The 19,611-nt window shown below is 38.3% G+C and overlaps 1 protein-coding gene and 1 pseudogene across 1 annotated transcript; both read right to left on the bottom strand.

Moving 5' to 3' along the window:
• Positions 1-443: 443 nt before the first annotated feature.
• LOC124179975 lies at positions 444-10,238 on the bottom strand. The gene is made up of 3 exons (XM_046564895.1): positions 10,039-10,238; positions 2,583-2,715; positions 444-925 (listed from the first exon to the last, which is right to left on the bottom strand). The coding sequence occupies exons 1-3, from the start codon at positions 10,045-10,047 to the stop codon at positions 816-818; spliced, it is 252 nt and encodes an 83-aa protein (XP_046420851.1). The 5' UTR covers positions 10,048-10,238; the 3' UTR covers positions 444-815.
• LOC124179976 overlaps positions 10,072-19,611 on the bottom strand; it is a 28,166-nt pseudogene continuing 18,626 nt past the window's right edge.

The raw sequence follows: 19,611 nt of genomic DNA, 5'->3' as shown, positions 1-19,611 counted from the left end.
TGTTTTTTTTTTTTCTTTTCTTGCCTTGTTCTTTTCTTTAATTGTTAAGTAAATTACCCAACTAATTGGGGTCTTCTACCTTTTCCCAGTGATTTATAACGTACAACATTACAGGTGCTATGTACACCAGACTGCAATTGTGCGACGACTTTCGCTTTGTCAGGAAAAATTAATTATACCGTCCCAAACTGATTGTAGATAAGATTAAGTATATATATATATATACATACGTACAAAAAGGAGAAACAAAAACACACACAACCACAAAAGTAACAAAAAAAATTCGAACAATCATAATCGACGCACCATGCAGTAATAATTTGTGTATATATATACAACATCCCTGCCACAGGGTAAGTTTTTAACACACCCAAAATAAGAAAACAAAAAAATAAGTGAAACAACAATAAAAAGAAAAACACACACCTGAAGAGGTTATTCAATAATGATAACATAAATAGCGTTTATTTATAAATAAGTGCTTGTGAAAGTGTGACTTGTTTGTGCTTGCGGAATGTCCGTGTGAGTGAGAGAGAGAGAGAGTGTTAATTAATTCGTCTATAATTTGTAAAAAATATTATACAGATAGACAGCGTCCAAGTGTTTCATGTATTCACGTGTGTGTGTGTGTGTATGCCGTACACATGTGTACATGTACGGACGTATGTTTTTTTTATACAACGTGTGTTAGGAATGCGCGGAATCGAATCTTAGCGTCGTTTCCCCGCATTCGGATCGACGCGACGCTCTGAATTTTGCCATTTTTCGATGATTCATATTTTCCTTAATTACTCCCTGCAACCTTGGCGAAGATCTCAGTATTTCTGGTTACCTGGGGGTACAAATCCGTAGCCACTAGCTCCGACGATCACGCCGCTTGTCTCATCGCTGGGTGACGGTGGACCGGCGGGAAATACGACTGGACCTAGGACCAAATTAACCCTCTTTAACCTCACCCTCAACTTTTCGTTTTTCATTGTACGCAAATTTTTTACTTTTTTTTTTACCAATCATTTTTCGATTTCTCGTTCCACGTGCGTCGATTAATTAATTAAACTTAATCAGACGCCAATGCCGGATTCCGCTTTTGTTTCATTACGTATCCACAGAACTTGTTTATCGTTTAAGATTTTTCGCGTGTCAAGCAGAATCGATATTTGTATTTTATAGCCCGGAAGAATTTTTCTATTGAATTTAATCGTACGAGTAACGAGATTGACAAGATCTATAATCCGATTACCATTTCATCCGTGCACAGTTTTTACCGTTTATAGTAACAAAGAAGTAGGCATAATAAATTCAGGAAACGAAATATCCTGCTGAAAATTGCCGTATTGTCAATGATAAGTCATTCGATCGTTAAACTTATACGGTTACAAATTTCTGGAAAAGGTGATAATAGAAGCAAAAATGTAAACGAAAAGAAACTAATTCGTATAAATGTATCTACACCGAGTTTCAGAACGTTTAATAAATTAACTATAATAATGACTATTGCCGTGCATAAAGTTGTTTTAAAATTTACTGTAGCGTATCGGGATTCTCTTACTGTATACATACAATAAATATATATATATATATACATATTCTAGCAACTGCAGTCTCGGTAATCAAGTAATTGAAACATGTTACATTTATAATTGACGTTAAATAATTACAGGCGAGTGTTACACTATTTGTGTTACATATATATAGTGTCGAGTGAGAAACTGCCGGCCATTTATTATATATCATTTGAAATCGGTTAAGATTGATATTTTCACACACGAAATGCGTAGTGCGTGCGTATAAAAGGATATATTTAAATGCATTAGCCGCGTGATCTTTGCACTCTGTTATTACGTTATAAGTTTGTATGAAAATTCCAAGACGAAGAAAAATGAATAAAGCAGGAAAAAAACAATTCACCGTACCCAAATTAAAGGTTTTTTTTTTTTTTTTTTTTTTTTCATACACGCGTGGAAACTTGAGGTATTTTATTCGAAATCGGTTGTCGATCGTTATAAAATTGTTGCATAACGTTGCATTGTTTAATTGTATATCTGTGTATAAATCCGATATACACATTTATGACATTGTTAGATAAATATTTTACAAACGATGTAATAAAACTTTCTAAACGTTTAACGACTCTGCGATAAATTACAGTTTGAAAAAGCTAACGGCGCGAAATTTTGACATACTTATCGTTCGGTTGATTTTTCGGAAAAATTTTTCTAATTTTCACCGTCACTGCTTTCTTTCTGGGACGTTGGAATACCGGAATAAGTCCACTCTCATCTTTTACGGTCTACCGATTAACAGCCGTAACGATTTTAAGAGTTGATCGTATATTCGATGCTTTTTCTCCGACTTTTTGACCGCGGTCAAGATTGAGTAATTTTAAAACACGCGGAAATGCCTCAACGATTTACAAAAAGTGAAACAAACCACAGCGATTGAATGAATGAATAGACAAATATTTAACCAAAAAAACAGGACCAGGTATTCCCACGTGAATTTATCACCGAACAACGAGATTAATTCGTTGCTTCCTTGCAATTAAAAAGTCGGGATAATCTCCTCCTCCTCCTCCTCCTCACCTCGGTTAGATCGGGGGTCCCTAAGGCCCGAACTCCTCTGAGGGTAGGATCCAATTTCGGCATATAGTTGTCTGTAATAATCCTGGGCAAAGACGCCGGCCAGGATGGCGAGGAAACAAACTGCCAAGGTGATCTGAAAAGCACAATAATTGCTGGGTTTAAATTCTCTGAGCATTTGAGCATTGGACAAAAATTTGTTTTTGTTTTTTTTTTTTTCTCACGCGTGGCTGATTCGGCGAGTTTGTTTCGAGAGAGGGAGAGAGAGAGAGAGAGTTTACGCGTTTGGTAAAATCCGATATTGCGTGTTTTCGAATTTTTACAACCCACCGAGGTGAGACTTGTAAAAAGTTTGTTATTGCGGTTGGTAAACACGTTCGCTAAATTCCACCGACGTCTTGCTGGATTCCCTTTTTCCCATTTTCTCTATTCGCGGTAAGCAAGAACTTTACGACGCGCAAAGTTGAGATGAAATTTAGGCGAGTCTTGTATATTCGAGGTTTGAACGAACTTCTGCAACTGATTCTTACACACGCGGGAATTATAGAGAAATAAAAGAAATGAAAAAGGAATAAAGAAATTCAAACCCGATGGTATCGCGACAAGTGTATGTAATACCGGGCAATATAAAACAAATAAACGAGCGGGAGATGAAGTCAAAAAAATCAAAGTGTAAAAAAAAAAAAAAAAATAAAAAATCTTACGCCGTGAGAAACTCGCTTGGAATTTCGGAGAAATTATTCAAACCAAGTTGCAAAGAAGACATCTTGAGTAACGATTTCGGATGTGCAGAAACATTTCGCGCTTAAGCCTGTCTGATTTTAATACGTAACGTATATGCCGTATGTTATTCAGTATTAAGTAATGAGCTATAAAATTTGAAGTCTTTCTGTCTTTCTGTAGCCGGAATAATTATCGCAATCAAGTTGAAATATTAACGATCAGTGTTACACCGACAGGTAAATAATTTATGTACACCCGTAGCGGCATTGTGAGAAATATTATTTCAACTAATAATAGCCCCGCAACGGGAAGCGGGAAAGTTGTTTATTTGCAAAATAAGAAAGTCCCGACGGCAATATCATAATTACTCCTCGTAATCCAGTCGCTCTGTGCACGCAGTCTGCACTTTTTATGCGTTCACTTTGTCCCCTGAAACGATCCGAAAATATATCAACCGATCAATTCGCGAGTTGGATTGATATTTCGAAGATAGATCCGATCGCGGGTTAATTCGGAAAAGAAATAAACGAACCGCAGCTTTTGCACCCGGGTCGCTAATTTTTAGTTTCACTGTTCGAGCTGCGAGAAAGGGAAGAAAAGGAAGAAAACTGGGCGAGTTTTAATTTCCAGGTTTATGTTATCCCCGTTAATAGACGTGTGTTTACGGGCCACCAGACGCAACATGTGGGCCCATTATCGCGATCTTTATACTTTCACATTTCTATAAGGTGTTCCTGAACAATGGCTCGATAATTATAATGAATTTTTCGCTAAACCGATTTAACGATCTATCGATAACCGTTATTACAGAGAAACACCGCCTTCGCGGTGTAAAAATGATCTTTCTCGTTTCTTCACGGGTCGGGAAAAGAAATTCGCTACGTTTCTAGGAATAACCTGTATTTTCTAAAGGGTTGCATGTAACTCGCGACCTGATTTACGAAAAAATAACGACAATCGCAAAATTATTTCATATTCCAATCAGACATGTTCCAGGTTATTATTCGTACAAGTTAAACATTCGTCAAAAATTTTTCACTTTGGAAATTCAAGAAATAGGAATATTCCGTTCACGGGAAATAAATTCAAACATTTTTTTTTATAAGAAACGAAAGAGTCTTTCAATTTCTTCGAGGGAAATAGACGCGTTGATTAGGTGTGAGCGGCACTCTTAGCTGATCGTCGGACTTCCGTGTGACCGTGCGACTTATCTGTGCAAAACAGAGCATGCAGCTATTCCGTACCTTTCGAACCTTCACGTACGGATGTGTGCTGGTTCGTTTTACGCTGTACTACACGGGGTTTGTTCGACGTGCGATTAGACACCGTACGTAATAAATATTGCTGTGCGATTGCAGACCCGCGTTGCGAATCCACAAAGTTAGACCAACGTTGCGAAGTCGGAAAGATTAGAAATTAGAGGGATGGCGGTGTGGATTTTTTTGAACATGCGAATCGATTTTAAATTTAAAATTAAATTACGCGAAATTGAAATTCGACGCTCAAAGTTCCGAAAGTGCAAAGTTCCAAAAGGAGAAAATACAAAGTTCTGAAATTGCGAAAATTAATAAATTTGAAACATCGAAATTCCGAATGATCCAAGATTTTCAGTTCTATGAATTTCTGGCTTGGTGAAAATTCACCACTTTGATCTATTTTACCGACTTTTTACACGCATCCACTGAACAAACTACGCTGTACGAGTATATTTTAATTTTTGGAATATCGCTTTGTCGAACTTAATTTTTCGAAATTTTATTCGCAACTATCTTAACTTGAATTATCAGAATCTTGCATTTCGAAATTTCGAGCCTTCGGGTTACCGGCAATTCGAAACTTTGTTAATTCGTAAAAGTTTGACATCTTTACTTCAACTTTCGCCATTAAATAATTCAAAATTAAAAAACTAAAACCCCGCCCCCAAAAAACCGAAATACGTGACCCTTCAATTTTCCAATCCTTTTACATTTTCAGACCCGTCCAGAAATTGGAATCGTATAACCGAACGATACTCGAATTATAGACGTAGATATACGACTATTTCATTGTTAATACCACTGCTTTGTATTTCCGATTAAATACACCTAAGAAACGGATGAATCAATTAATTAAGGTGTGAGCATAATGAGGCCTGCAAACCGCACACCGACTACCGTTAATTCCACACGATAATTTATAAGGTATTAATGCAGCAGCAGGCAGCTGATACGTTCGCCCAGTGGAGCCGAGATATATTGGACATGCTTTCTAGACTCGTGCGATGTATTATGCCTCGGCATATCAGGCTGTAATGCGAAATTAATCCCAATCGCAGATCTCTTATCTAAAATTTTCAATTCACAAGTTGAAGATTAAGTTTCCTTTTTCCAATTTAATCGCAATTTTAAAACCAACGTTTTCCCGTTTAATTATCACAAACGTCTCGCAGCGTGACAATCAATTGTCGCGTTACACGACCGAGGGACAAGATCGTTATATTCCGCAACGAGAAATGTGCGAAGAATGTTGGATGGTAATTATTAATTAGATACGCACGATGACAAGCTAGACGCGGGAAATTCAAATTCCCGCGATATTCTGCAACCTCGAATATCGCGTGTCGAAAAATTACGACAAAGATGTCTCGATTTTAAAAGGAAAAAGTATCGCGATCGACGTCCAGCTTCCGAAAATTCGCGCTGCAGTTTTGAGATTTTGCAAACTCCCGGCTACGTTATATCTGTAATCAAGAAATTCGCGATACGATATTTACGGCTGTCCTTATATTTGCGTAACCAACCTCGCCTCCTTTTCGCCGAGCATAACAGTCTCATTGTCTTCGCGTAATCCAACCGAAACAGCTTAAAATCCACGATCGGTAAAATGTGAAAGTGCGGAGTGCCGATCGAGTTTGTTCAACGAACCGACTTGCGCTTCAACGTCCGCGGTGGCTGAGGACCGATTTTTTCAACATCCCCCAAACCGGACACGATTATAAACAGAATCACCGATCGTTGAAGCGTAAAAATTCACAAGACCGCGACATGAAATTCGTACGTGTGGGCAATAAATGAAAAGAACGTCTTCTTTTATACGAAGGCAAATATTCGGGGTTATAAAATATTTTCGCAAATTTCATTTACCACCGGTTGTTACGAATACAAGCCGCTCGATACTTGCCGCGTTGCAATTGACTCGAGTTATTTCTCGCACCGTGCAGTCGTCGTGAAGTAACACCGACCGACATCCTTTTATTAGCCGCAAGACCCCGTGCCGAGCGAATTCGCAACCCGATCTCTCGAGTGTCGGAATCAGATACTGTGTTCAGCGGGAAAACGCAAGGCTAGAGAACACAGTCGGGGCTTGTCCGTAAGAATCCAGGCTCAATAGTCACGGTTGACCGAATCGAGTCGACTCGACGCGTGTACGTCGGGAGAACTCAAATCGCAGATATTGGTCAATAGGTGGAATTCAGCTGATCGTGAATGCCAGGCACTTGCAATTAAACGGCGCCAAATCAAATCCCCCTCCTCAAAATCCTGACTGTTTCTGTGTGAATAATGCAAAAAAGGACGATTTTTTTCAAATAAAGAGACAGCCGAAAAACGAACGATAATTTGCGACACGCGTGTAACGACGGAGATACGTGATATCGGTGCTGCAAGTGGCGAGTGGAACTAATTTCATTCGTTTTAATCCACCGAAGAGAAATAACGAAAGTTCGAAATATACCCGGCAAAGTGTAGAATTGATTGACAGATTTCACTAATCGTGCCGTTGCGTGTATACGTGTATAAATTTATATATAAATATGTATGTACACGCGAGTGTGTAAAGTACGAGACGTGTTTTAGGTTTAGCCGGTGCAGAACAACGGTTTGCACAACGTATAATGATACGCTTTATACCTACACACAATAATAATTTCCTTATCTATCAGTGCCGATCGTGCGGTGCAAGAAGCAAATACCTTTGACTCTGGACAAACCGGGAGTTTTATTGCGAGTATACGTGTAAGTATGCCCATTAAGACAACGAAGAAAAGTTCAAGGATATTATAGCTGTCAAAGCGAGACGGAAAGACGGAGACCTCCGGCTTGTGGCTACCAAAATTTTTGGTAACTCGCTCTCAAAAAAAGAAAAAAAAAAGGGCCAGAGTTCAACGAAAACCCGAAAGCTTCGTTTTAATGCTTAAGTCTTTCAGTCACGGTGGAATTATCAGTGTCCCACCTAAAAATCATCTTCAAATTATCTTTGATACTTTTCTGCAAGCTCAAAAACTCCCGGGTAACAAGATTCGGTCAGAATTATCGAATTTTGGTTTTCGAAGTTTTTTTTTTTTTCGATTTTATGTCCGCCGTATCGGATCCGTCATCTTGGATTTAGAAATTATTAAATTGTGATTTCAAATTCGTGATCAGCGATCCCAAATACCCCAGAGTTACAAAATTCAGGCCAAAATATTGAGTTGAAAAATGTGCGAATGAAGAGAAACAATTTCGTTCAACAAATTCAAAAAAAAAAATATGCTACTTGAACGACAGACGAAAATCGTCAATTCCGATTGATTTTTTAACCGATTCGAATATCGAGTACCAATTTAGTTTACTTTTCCCGGTACAAGATACACTCGATAATCGCTGATCACGACATGAAAGCGAACCCTGAACAAGCGGCCGAGCCTTTCACGGACGATTTTTATTTGTCGTAGAGACAGTTGCAGGGATTTTTTTTTTTACCTCTGTATAGTGCAAGAAGTTTCTGATGTAATTGGTCACTTGGCACGGTTCCTAACTAGTTTCATTCGCCACCGTAACCCATAAATCCGCCGTTCTAGATACAAAATGAAAATGGAGGATCTGGATAATCTTAACTGTGATCGAAGAATCGGATGATTCGTTATTCAAAATATTGTAGCAAAACATAATTTACACCAGTGAAATAAATTCAGTAATTTTACAGTAACTTCGACAGCCGTATTGAATTTATTAGAAAAAAATCTTCGGCCAAATGACTCGCCAATTTTCAACTTCCGATTAAAAATAGGAATAAAAGAATTCGCTGTAAAAAAAACTTGAGATTCTCTAAAATTTTGACCGTGACAATTTTTCCTCCACGATCTATATTTTCTGACTTGAATCATAAATTCAAGATGGCGACCTAAGCTCCTGTAGAATCTCATCGAATTCCGGATTTATACTGTCAATGACTTTTTCGAAAGATTAGAAAACGAAAATAGAGCTGTCAGAAAATAGAAATCTCAAACGTGTGTGTGTGTGTGTTTTTTTTTTGATTTTTTTTTTTTTCTTCGTCGTTAAACCGACCGGGATAAAAATCTTTCCGTTGACGAGAAGGATCGTAATAATGAATGACCGTGTCAGTGGGCCATTTTCATTCCCCTTCCTCCGGTTGACTGTCATCCGACATCCTCCTCTTTAAGAGCCTGGAAGCGTGTTCCGCAAGCCTCCGGCAAGGCCGAAGCCAACATCGTTGGTTCGACCTGTTTTGCCGAGGGCTATAATAATACGCGCGATATTGCCGTGTATTTGCCGCGCTATCTCTGCATGAATGAATCACCGTTTTACTACGATTTGCTCGGTTTGTCGTTTGCCGGCATCATCGTTATGCGAATCATTTTAATTGCCGATTCCCTTTTTTTTTCTTTTTTTTTTTTTTTTAACACAAATTTCAAGAACGAGACGGAGACGGAGACGAAAAGTTTTGTTTTATCTCGTTCCCGATCAACGGTCAAGGCAGTTTACTCGTTTTAAATAAAAATCAACAAACGTCTAACGTATGCGCAATCTTGATGTATTCGACTATATAATGTCAAACAGACACGGATCAATTCATTCTTTTTCAAACTTGTACCGATAAGATTACGAAAGATTGAATATACCTGATTTTCATAAATTTCCTTCTTGATTCGTGTAATTATTTACTTGTTTATTTTTATTCCATTATATATACAGTTACAAAATCGCGAATAATACTTTTTGGGGTCAAATTTTAAACTTTTAAACCCACTATCGAAATACAATCTATCTTAAATATAGGTTCAAAAATCGTGATTAACAGCTGGCGGCGGAATTTGCGAAAAAAATTTAACATTTGTAAAATTAGCAGCATAAATTCGATCTTTACTGTTACCAGAGTAATTTACAGTGACTGTAAAACGCGACAGGTTTACGGATAATTCCGATTGAAACTTGTCAGCACCGATGACTACGTAATATAATATAGTATGAAATAATGATCGAAGTGTCTCGACGCAAAATCATCCCGTATAAATTACGTCGTTATATTTATATTCACTTTCATTGCGACAATCCTCGCCGAGCGTGCGTTTATTTTTTACGACGTCTTCGCCTGACGGGAGTTTTACTGGTCAAACAACTGTACGCAAGACAAGAAGAGAAGTTACATGATCGCTCGAAATTTCTTCACGGTTTTCGCCTCGTACACACTTGTCAGTGTATATACGTACTTATTATATACGTGAACTCGAGACACGACGCAATGACGAAACGCGATGTTCTAAAATTATCATCCATGCGTACAAGTAACGCTTCCTCCGTATATTGTTTAAAAGACAATAAAGAAAAAAAAAAAAAAAAAAAAAAAACGTCAACCTAAACACGTCTCGTGAAAAAAATTTCGAAAATTGTATCAAATGTAAGAAATCATTTCCCGAGATTTCATTTCACTTTCAGGGGGTGTGTAAAGCCTTTCCAAACACCGTGTATTGTATACTTACAAATTTCATGTTGTCTTGTAGTTTTCCTTTTTGTTTTCTTTCTTCGTTGATTTACTGAATTTTCCTCGTTTTTCACCCGCACTGTCGTTTCGATTCGCCGGCTTAACGAGTAAACTTACTGAGGTAGCAGGTTGCGTTCTTACAACAACTGTTCGCACCGTAGGGGTAAGGCACACTGTGTAGCTTGGTATCGTGTTCTGTTCAAGGTGGGGGCCCGACTGGGACTTATATCTATCCGACGGAGGCCACGGGCCCCCCCGCCATCCGGTTATCCACGTGACGGTCAAGGTGGCCTGAGCCCCGGGGGTAAAATCGGGCGAGAAGGGTTGTCGCCGGATTCCGGAAGCGCGAAATTCGCCTTCCTCGTGCCTGTTTCTTTTTTTTTTTATTTTTTCTCTCGTTTTTTTCACTACCGCAGTGAGAAGAGCCCAGTTTTTATGCCCCGAAAAATATTCCTCGTATAATAAATTGGCGTCGTTGCAATAAGTATATACATTAGCGCTGAAAAAAGTGTTTTGAGAAAGATAATAATTGAGTTAATTGCATGCAGGAACAAACTATAGAAATCGGTAATATTATTTTTTGAAACAGATTCGATGTTCTACGTAATTGTTAAAAATTAACTCTCCATTACTTGAAAATAATGTTAAAATAAAGAAAAGTAAGAAAAACGATTCATCAAAGTAACAGCGAATTTTATATTATCAAAATACTTTTGAGCGCTGCTGTGATAAGAAATTTATACTCCCCTATTACAGCTACAGAAATAAGTTTAACTCTATAGTTGAAACTGTATTTTAATATATTGTAACAATTTTCGCTTCGGCCAATTCCCCCGATAAGCTGACTCAATAATTCAACAATTTATTTTCGCAATATTCTTCGAACTTATCTACACTCAGGCATCTAATTTGTTAATTTCGCACGAATTTATTTACTTAGACACTTTCGATTTCGCATCGGTATAGCGCCATTCGTTTCTTTCCAGTGTGTTTCTTTAGCGTATATTCCTCGCTGTATTACAGCCTTGATAACTAATTATAAACTTATATGTACCGCTTTATCGCGGGGATGAATTATTTATGGTATACACTTATTGTGGACGCAGATACGGTTCCACGGACTTTGCCGTCTTTGCTGATATGTGACTCAGGCTGTGCCAATGTCTTACCGCAGACCGTAGAATGCCCCATTTTTTGATTATAGGTACCAAAATTGGCAAATGAATCCAGTTTTAACCCTTTCGCGAAATATTCGAACGGATAATAAGCATCCTAATTACGGGGGAGAAATATATTTGAGGAAAATTCGACGGAGTAAAAAGAAAATGTGAAATATTAAAGCTTGCAGATCAGGTTAGCTATCAATGACTAATTTCGTTTGGATTTCTAAATGATTAAATTTTTTTGAGCCACCTACTCACTGGGCAAACAAAAGAACTCGTCTTTTCCGCAAAAAAAAAAAAAGAACAGAAGCTTAGAATTTTTTGTTTTCAAACCATTTCGCAAATTCAACAGAATATTATATACGAATAGTTTGAGAAGAAGCTTATCAACGAAATTGGAATTTGGTGAGATCGAAGTAAATCGTGTAAACATTAAAAAAATAGCAGTTATTTCTTTCACGGATAAATAAATGTTAAAGCTTCTTTCAGGTCGTAAATTATTGTTGTTTTTTTTTTCCCCTTTCGCTGATACGTTGAAAAATTAATTAATCCATACAATATTTACACGATGAGTAATCGCTCAAAGAGTTGATTCATGTACCGCGGGGTGGTCTTTTTATAGACGCAGCCGCACAAGTTAATTAAATCTCGGAATCTCAGACGATCACGTAGATAAAATATTATTTTCTTTACTTTTTCATACTCATTTTCTTCGCTTGGCCGTTTCTTTTCCACGACAAGAACATCATCTCATCAGCGCCGATATTAATAAAAATACACCGTGACTCGTACGACGGTGAAAATAACAAACGATCTTGAAGAATAATTTTTACAATCGTAACAAAGTGTAAATGTACGGAGATTATAAAATCTAGGAATATAATGTCTGTACGTCGCTGTGTGTTTCTGAAGTTAATTACGAATCTCGGATGGTGTACTTGCGAGGTGTAAAAAAGGGCCAGATATAAGGAAATTATGCAATCGTACCGCGTCACTTCCCACAAGGTATTATAAAGTTAAACGCAAGCATTATACGCGCGTTCGTTTCACTTGAATCCGTGCGATGGAGTATCAACGTAATGTAATGTAATGTAATGGTAATTGCATCTAATTTTCAGGTGGAATCCGGACCTGGTTATGGTCAATGCCGGGGCAATTACAAATTAAAACCGATTACTCCTGTACGATAGAAACAATCTAAACATCTTTACGACGGTGATAGCTGGCAGCATAGCTTATACCGCAGGCTGCCTTGAATGATCCTTGAAAATATTACACGGCAAAATCCATAAAATCTCACGATTTTTAAATTACACATTTCGTAAGTATCCGCAAGGAATGCGGAAACCGCATTCACCAGAGAGAAGAAGAAGAAGAAGACGAATGTCAAGAAAGAAAAAAACGCAACGACGCGTTGACAGAGTTAAAAAAAAATAAACAAAGTGTCCGGCCTCAAGAATGAAAAACTCAACGTCTAGACTTGCGTTTTTTTTTTTTTTTTTTTACGTAAACTATAATACAATAAATTGAATTATCACGGTACACGTATAACGTATCATCGAGTCGCAAGCTACTCTTCGTTTATTTTCAATAACGAGGAAGGTCGACTCTTGTCATTGCATATTTTGACAACGAACGCGTTTCGTGCAACAGCAAAAGCAACGGCAGCGAGATACGAAATAAATACGAAATCGTTTAAGATTCGCGATACGAAAAGTCTGCTGCACCGAAGTGAGAAAAATAAAAAAAAATAAAAAAATAAAAAAAAGTCAATCAATCGACGTTACAATCTCGAACAGCGATCGTCCTCGCCATATATGTACATATTATATATTTGGCTAAAATCTGAAATTGCGCAAAATTTTCGAATGTCATTGTAACGTGAAAGAAAATACACCCATAATGACACATTTTTTTTATACACGTACAGACAGGCCTTGGCCTCGACTTAGGCTTCGCCCACCGATTTACCATGTAAAACGGTAGCTTATCGGGGCGTCATCGTCTCATTTCGTCGATAATGCGCGTAGTACAACATTAATCGTATAATAATAATAAGAAAAAAAAAAAAAAAAAAACATTAATCAATAACCAACCGATTAACGAGTTGAAAATATTATCGATCAGTTGCGTCACTCGTAGAGCATAATTTAGAATTTTGGCGAATAGTACGGAAGCGATCGATGTCGACCTGATCGGTTTTTCTTTTCTTTTTTTTTTTTTTGGTTTTTTTTATTTTATTATTCTCTTCTCCAATAGCCGCGATTAATTTCACCGAACAAATGCAAGGAACAAAACTGCTTCTGCATCACTTCCGTAGCTACAATAGACGCGATTTTATCGCCGAATCCTTGACTGAAGGATTTTTTGCACAATGATAAGGATCGCCATCAGCAAGGTTCGCCTCGTGTTATTATCCTTTCGCGATTTTTTACCATCCAAATCGCTCAGGGTTTGCCTTACTGCACGATATGTCCATGGAAAGTGTTCGGAGTGAATTACCGAGAGACAATGAAACGTTTTTAAAATCACCAGGCGAAAATTATTTCAACGCGAATGAATCGCGGGAAGAAATAAAAGATAAGAAAAAGCAAAAAAAAAAAAAATAAGAAATACACTTAGCCTTAGCCCGATAATTAACGACGATTTTCATTAATCCTTGTGCAATATTTGTACAAATCTTATTGGTTATTATTATAATATACCAGTCCGCGATCGGTTTCCCAATATTGGTGAAAAAAACGCTTCTTTTCTCCCACACCTCGTTCCTCATTTATTTATTTATTTATTTTTTCGATTTCTTATTTCGCGTTACTCGTCAAGGATTCAAACGCTCCGAGTCTCTCACTCGAGATCTCAAGTATCACGCGGTCTCCGCTATCACTGACACTCGAAACTGCCTGTTTGCTCGTGTTGCACAAAATTCGAGAGTGTTAATAGAGCTATAAATCCCGAATATCAATCACCTTCACGCAGCTCTCGAGCCGACTCGACAAAATTTTACCTGCGTAGTCTCGTGCGATCCTAACGAAACGTAAGTGAAATACGCAAAGATGATTGAACATTGACGCAAGAATTTAACCGGGCGATGAAATTATGATCGAGAGGCTTAAACGCCGTCGAAAATCGTTACTAATTAACAGGCAGGATTCGATAATCAGCGAACAGCTGGCTATACCTAAATACCTCCGGGCTCTTGGCTCGTTCAATTAATTACCTAATGATTCATGTATAATATGTATTATGACAGAATTTGAATAACTAGTCAGCCGATTTCTTCTTCTCACATCTGTTTAAATCGCGCCAGCTAAAAGTGTTCTCAACTTCCAGTCCTGAGGTAGAAAAAAATTAATCGTACTCGGACCCTGATTTCGATGGTTTCTCTGCCGTTTTTATTGCCTCTAAATTGACTCTTTCCTTGACGCCGATCACACCAGGTGACGAAAGAATCGCCGGAGCTCCTTGTCTCCGTGCGTCTGTGCGTGTAAAATGTAATACATCGAAAAAGAAACGAGTCCAATAAACTCACCCACTGATCTTGAACCAGTTAGAAGCCTGCAACAGCCGGAGTGAGTCAGTGGCAATGGCAAAGATATCGGTAATCGTCTATACTGCAATTTTTCGTTACATTACGCTTCGTAATCGTAACGATCTATCGATTGCCGGAATCCGTCCGATTCGACAAGACAATGCCTGAGACGGCTGTAATCGCGTCTGGATAATCAATTCCCACTACAATTTTCTCCCATAAAATTCCGTCGCAAGAGTTAATCTCGCTGGCAATTACCATCGGTCGGTATTACGTGATCATTGCCTACTTTGTAACTCGGCAAAGTCCGTGTACTCAATCTTTTGTCGTCGGTCGGAAGTTGGAGAACCGACGGTTTCCGGTTGTGACGTGTATTCCGTACCGTGCGACGCATTCGTACCCGGGTGTTTAATTCCTCCCCCCCACCACCCCGCCGAGTTAAAGTATAGGCGTAACTACTGTATATTGTTACGACGTTGATTGACGTTTAGATTATACAGAAATTTTTGTATTTTATGAGACACGCGGAATACCAGCTTCCGGAATCCGAGGAACTCGCGGAGAATATGAACAACGAAGGCCAAGATGTGGGACATTAGCGTTACATTTGCATACGTATGAATTATCGGCAAGTTAATTGGAACGTTTTTCACACGGAATCACCGATCGTAAGGTCCTTCGTTTTGTAAATTTATTCTTTTAAATAGGTGTGATATTTATGTAGAGGAGAAAAAAAAAAAATAAAAAAAATAAAACGGGAAACGGATACAAATGGAAGAGCTAGGATACACCTACGCGTTTGGCGTAATGCATTTATTATATCCGTGGCCTTTCATACTTAACGTCGCTCCAAGGTGCCGGGTAAAAAGTTGCCGCAACATTTACGACGTGTAAAACGCTAATAAGCCCATTAACGGATCGATCAGCTGTTCCAGAAAAACAATTTCCTCTTCCTCGAGCCGTAGAAAAGTAATTACGTACCCAGTTGCACGCACTTTAGAGACACACGCAACTATGTACGTTGAAAATTATCAAACGATTTCCATAAATCGTTCAACGCATTCCGTCATATCAAGGGCTGACCAATGCAGCTGCTGGAAGGTTTTCACGCTCTTGATCACGGACGTAATTACGCCGATTTGCTGCATTATTCGATCTGCGATTGCCGATTTTTTTTATTTTTTTTTTTCCATACTTTTGCATTGATCTACCTGATCGATCAGCTGGCAAGATCGGCACTCCGGCATAACGGGAAAGTTTCGAATTTCCTTGGTGTTGGGAAAAATCGGTAAACGATCTAGGGTAGATCCTTGACGGACGATACTTTTGAGGAGCGGATTTTGTATAATGAATTGTTTGTACCGGGTGAGCGAGTCGCGGAGACAATTTACTCGATCGGCCAATTAGTCCGATCCAGGTTTAATGAGCGATCAACGAAGGCCGAGATCGGATCACGCGTATCGCGTTCTAGGTACAGTACACCTGATCGAGGATTTTGCAGAAGGTGAAACGCGGCAATTAATATCGACCGATTCGATCAGATCGCGCCGTCGCGTCTAGCTTCTAATTGAAATTCGGAACTGTGTTGCTGTTGGGCCCAGTTTTAGACGGTGATTTTGGTCGCTAGTCTCTGCTAATCGAGATCAGCAGCCTTGCACTTAGCCTTTCTAGTCTCTTTCCGATTATACGAGGTGACTTGGCCAACTCGACAGCTCGGATTCTCCATTCAGACTGAACGCCGGACACGTACGATCGATAGCCGATCGCTGTGCACAGTCTGTCGATCCTTGGCCTTCGGACGAGATTACGAATCCGATCTCTGTAAACTCGAAATCGTTTCAGAGGAAAAAAAATTCAATTTCTCAATATTTACACTTAAAAAAGATTTTTTTTTTTTTTTTTTATTTGCACTATGTATTCATTTACCAATTCCGTCTAACTTCTCTAAAAATCACAATTTTTCTCAAATAGTCATCAATCTGAGTTTTTCTGATTTTCTCTCTGTTTCTTCTTTTTTTTGTTAACGAGGGAATAGAAAATTATACCCGAATTTCAAACAATGCCACGTAATGACTTGATTGATTACAATATTCGAGGCGTATCTAACCTCATGTGGCAATTCCTTTCTCCGTTATACGTATACTGTTAGATTCGTTAGCCGCATGTGTACTTATATATATATATATATATATATATATACGTGTATCCGTTGAAGAAATCGAGACAATTTCGGGATTTTAGTACCGCGACAACCGGGCACAGATCCTGCCTCGTAAATCAACCGATTCTGCCTCTTACGACAATCTGTATTACTTGCACACGATGTGTGAGGTAATAATTGGTGACAGTTTTTACAGAAAAATTTCACGCGATCTATTTTCAACGATGCCGGGTGTCGATAATTTCTATAAGAATTTTAAGACGAATATTACAACTAACTAACTAACGGTGATCTTGATCGAAGTTTTTCTCATTGTATTGAAATTACAGAAACGATTTGTAAAGCTGCAAATAATCCAGACTAATGCCATTCGAATTTTAGTCTACATAAATTTCGGAAGAAAGTTTCATCAAACTTTATCGAGTATAGATTTCATGGACTTCGAAACAATTAAATTACGATATTGTCGGGCACTTATCATTCCCTTATAACTTTTTTTACCGCAAACACTGGACAGTAACGAGAAACGTTGAGAAAATTGTATAAAAAAAAAAAAAATAAACAAAAAATTAATTACAATTCCAAGTTTCAACCGAAGAAATTCAATCTGTTGCAGTATAGAAACGATCATTATAATAACAGTCGGCTGGTATAAGCCGGTAGTCTGTAAACGAATATAACTATAAAGGTATTACCGTTGCATAAAAATAGAAATACTTGTGTGATCATGTACAGCGTGTAATAATAATTCTTTGGCGCGTGGGCAAGACGTGAGTGAGTCGTTGAGAAATTGTTCGTATCACTTTTTTTTTTTAGCGACAAGTTTCATTTTCATTTCCAGTCACGAGTTCGAGTTTTGTTTGTTTATTATTTGCTTTCTTTCATTTTTCCCTTCTTTTATTAATAATATTCGTTGTTGATTGTTTTTTTTTTTTTTTAACCTATCACCAAGAGCGCTGCACTTTCAACATTCCAATCAAACTTCTTTCACCCTTTGATCCTCTGTGCCAACCGCTCGCTGTATGGCGGAAATTTAATGTAAATTTCGTATTATTTAAACCAACTTCCCACTACTGCGTTTTTGACCTGCAGCCTCTTTCATCTCGCTCCTCTTCTCTCATTGTGTTCGCGCTTCGGAAACTTGCGAAATTAAATGAAACCGCACACAATTCGTGCGTGACAACTTATAGCTCAATTAGTTTCTGCCTTTGCACACCATGCTGCAGGAAGGATTTAACGACGTGGCATAAAACTAGGCCCTGTACATACACGTGTTTGATTTATCGTCACCACGTCATGGCTGCGATAACGATTTTCACGTTTGTCGTTATTGAATAGAATCTAAAACAGCGCGTTCTCTGTAATTGCGAAATGCATTTCCGTTCGCAAAGTTGTGTCGTTAAAACGGGAGAATGCAAAAAAAGAAAAAAGAAAGGAATAGAAAAAGAAGCGTTACCTACTTGTCTTCAACATTACGTCTAATATTTTTCTACGTTCACTAATATCGGACGCGATAAGTGTTTCTACGAATTTTAATATTCCAGGATCGCTTTCTTGCTTAATATTCAAAGTGTCTGGAGTGGTTGACTGGCGAGGGTTTCCAAGGATTGTTCAAACACGGCTCGAGTTTGTTTAAAAAAGAAAAAAAGAAGCGAAAAAATTGCGCAGCAACCGGTTACAGTGCGTTCGAATTTTCACCATCAGGCGCGTTTCGAAACGATCATCGACGGAATAGAAACGCGGTGAAAAGTATCGAATTAAAATTAGAAAGAATCTATTGTCTCACAATGGCAGCAGCGATTTGCCAGCTGTGAGTAAATTTTTAATGAGTTTCTATCGATGTAACCCCAACAGGTAGTCGGAGACTGGAATACCTGAATAGCCTCAAACCTATAACTAGTCGTGCGGCGTGAATCGGAGCATAGAAAGCCCGGAGTTAGTACTCAGCTGGCTAAGTCCCAACCCTGTGTGTACATACAAATATACATATTTCTACGTGAAGTATTATGTTAGAATGACATAACGTATCGTTGGCTGTAATCGTTCGTGCCGCAACAATGAAGTAGAATAATTAAACATCGATTTCGCGTTACCCGGCCGATTCGAAGCTTCATGTTATATATACATGCACGGTATATACCTGTAATAATTTTCTCCCATTTTATAGGAAAAAAGTAAACCTGCGTCGCGAAAAACTCCGAAAAACAAACCAAAGTATGTTAAAAATTCCCGCATGTAGAAGGAGGATAAAAAGGTACCTCACACACGCTCGCCACTCCACATCCTGTTTAAGGAGCAAATAATACTACAAGTATCCAACGGTAGTTGGCAAGCACGTGAGCCTGCAGTTAACAGCTGTAAATGTACGGACAAAGGCGGTAACAACACGCTTAGTTAGAATATAATGCAGTATTGTACCTGCAGTTGTGTGAACAATTTTTTTTTTTTTTTTTTGTTTTTACACAAACAGCGCTTCACCATTGTCCGACAACCGGTTAAACTACAAACGAGATGAATGATAATTAATCGGTAGAATAAAGTCCCGCAGGCTCGCATGCTCGCAGAACCACCGTAAGATAGACTGGGTGTTTTAATTGTTATCATTGGGGATAAAAATTTATTACCGCGACGTGTTAGGTGAACGGATAAATTGTTGGTCACAGTATAAAGTGTTACGATATGACAATCAAACGAGTAATCAATTTGTCTATTCTTTCG

The sequence above is a fragment of the Neodiprion fabricii genome, chromosome 4 (assembly GCF_021155785.1).
Source record: "Neodiprion fabricii isolate iyNeoFabr1 chromosome 4, iyNeoFabr1.1, whole genome shotgun sequence".
Classification (NCBI taxonomy): domain Eukaryota; kingdom Metazoa; phylum Arthropoda; class Insecta; order Hymenoptera; family Diprionidae; genus Neodiprion; species Neodiprion fabricii.
The sequence above is the reverse complement of the archived record's forward strand: the minus strand, read 5'-3'. Positions and strand labels throughout refer to the sequence as shown.